The sequence below is a fragment of the Hyposmocoma kahamanoa genome, unplaced genomic scaffold, assembly GCF_003589595.1.
Source record: "Hyposmocoma kahamanoa isolate Upper Pololo Valley unplaced genomic scaffold, ASM358959v1 92, whole genome shotgun sequence".
Classification (NCBI taxonomy): domain Eukaryota; kingdom Metazoa; phylum Arthropoda; class Insecta; order Lepidoptera; family Cosmopterigidae; genus Hyposmocoma; species Hyposmocoma kahamanoa.
This window is the reverse complement of record NW_020654748.1, coordinates 2124217-2126557: the sequence shown is the minus strand read 5'-3', so window position 1 is coordinate 2126557 and position 2341 is coordinate 2124217. Positions and strand designations below refer to the sequence as shown.

The window sequence follows — 2341 nt, the reverse complement described above, 5'->3', positions numbered from 1 at the left end:
TCAATGTGCTGCCATCTAGCGGTTAATAGCTGAACGACGATGAATTAGAGATGTTTATTTAGCTCTCCAAAAAAGAAGCGGCCATATTACAGCGGTACAAGGTTTACTTTCGTTTCTTGTAACAAAACAAATATTACCACAGACAAAAAAATTAAAATTTATTAAAATTAAATTAAATAAGAGTTAATGATGATACGAAACACCACCTCATAAATAATATTACAAGTGCGACTGTCATTTTTGCACTCCAAAATAGAAAGTAAAGTATTTTTCTACAATTTTCAGGTGTTGTGCGAGATAATTGACACGACCATAAAGTACAAAGCGAAAACAGCGGACTGAGCTTGAACTCCGTTATATGTAGGCACACGTGTCACGCAAAGAAAGCACTTCTACTGTATTTATTGTTTTATTATTATAATTATCTACATACTCCAGTCCTAATTGTATTACAAATATTGATAGCTGTACAATGCTCAAAATTCTCCCACGCTCAATCAAGAAGCAGTAAATATTACCATTGGAGCAAATGTTTGCATATTGTTGAGATAACAGGGTGAATAGTGTAGCGGTATTTTATTGAGGCGGAGTGGCGGTAGCTTAGCAGGACGGTTGCTTCTACTCTTCTCAATTAAGGCGAGGTATATCAATGCGGGCCGACATTTTAGGAGATGAGGAGGGGGACTGCCCCTTGCGTCCTGCAACCCGCGCTTTGAAAATTAATATAATCAAAAGTAATAAGAACAAAATTGACATGTACAAACCATTAACATAAACAAGAAGACCACGAAAGAAAGCAAAAGCATCGCCTTAAATGAGACTTCAGGGGCCTTCCACAACCTCTTGAAACAATATTACTTTGACCTTTCATTGAATTTTCGTACCGTAACGCGCTTAAAGTACCTAAGCTTATTATAATGTTAAAACTATGATGTTTTATTGGCAGCTTTGTGACTATTCATTCACTCAGTTCGTACTATGACGCGACTTTAACATTAAAGTAATATTGCTCTTATGTCAAATTTAGCAATCTTAAAATAGTTACACGGATGCAATGGAAACAATACTATTTTCAGTTTTAATGTCTTAATATTGATTTGTAATGATTAAAAGTTAAGTTGACCTTATTTATTTACATATATCTCTTCAATATTTTGTTTATTTTTGATTAAATAAAAATACGCGATGTTTATTTTGTAAAATTATGACAGCGCTATCTATATGCTCCTTGGCGAAACTAACACTTGACACTAGACTATAATTCCGAATTCACAACGTGACAATCAACAATCAGCTTGTTTTATTTATTTTTGTTCATGAAATTGTGGAAAAATAATTGAAAACAACGTAATTTTAATAGATTTCATATCTTTTTTTGGCAGTTAATATTCTCTGAATGTAAATAACATTGAGTACTCAAACATTATACTACGATAAGACGATTCGGAACATCAAAAAAGAAAGATATGGCATTATATAGTACACATAACGTCATCTCTTTCCTATTTTTGGTAAGGAATAGACAATATTGGGAAATCATTCGTTCTTTCCATTGACTTATAATTATATGGACGTCGGGTCCGCGCTAAAAAGTGTCCGCACTTGTAAGGCGCTAAAATCGTATACAGAGCGCGACACTCCGCTTTAGTCTTCATTTGTTCTACGGACAGCGCGATACTGCGATGACATTACAATTTAAATTTCGAATAGGTTGACTTGGGACATTTTTTTCGTGGTTTTTGTATTAGACCCGTCGTCCATTTATTTGTAAGTCAATGGTTCTTTCAATCACTTTTACAATAATACATTGCTTGGTTGACAGGTTCGTCATGGTACGAATAGGAGTAATATTATAATAAGCTTACTTTAAGCTTACATTGACATAAGATTATTTTTGGAGAGGTTGTGGTAGGCCCCCTGCTCAGTGTTTATGATAGCGGACGGATGTTTCACATTTATAATAGGAATAATTAGCTTTAATCGGTTACTGGGCGGCTAATAGTATAGTAATAGTAGATAGTGACAACGTGTTTAAAACCAAGTTGAGGTCTCTCTTGTTAAGTAAATGTTATTACAATGTGGGAGACTTCATGAACTCTCCTATAAGCTAAAAGAGTCCAGTTTCAGATAAGTAATTTTAAGTCTATGTAATACTATGATCTAAAGTTTATTAATGATAATTTTAAGATCCTATATGTATTAGTTCCTAAATGTTATTATTATTATTTTTGCTATTATTTTTATTTTTACAATTTTATGTTTAATAATAATTCATATTATGTTTAATAATAATTAATTGCTGCACCCCAAAGGGGTATGTATGTACTTATTACCTATGTAA

The 2341-nt window shown here is 32.9% G+C and overlaps 1 protein-coding gene across 1 annotated transcript in view; it reads left to right on the top strand.

Annotated features, from left to right (window-relative positions):
• The window catches only part of LOC113236976 (ferredoxin-dependent glutamate synthase 1-like), a 43183-nt gene extending 42791 nt beyond the window's left edge, over window positions 1-392 (top strand). Inside the window, exon 4 of the mRNA XM_026473204.1 lies at window positions 286-392. Coding sequence (XP_026328989.1) covers window positions 286-301 — 16 coding nt within the window. The 3' untranslated portion in view covers window positions 302-392. The remainder of the gene's footprint in view (window positions 1-285) is intronic.
• Window positions 393-2341: the final 1949 nt, after the last annotated feature.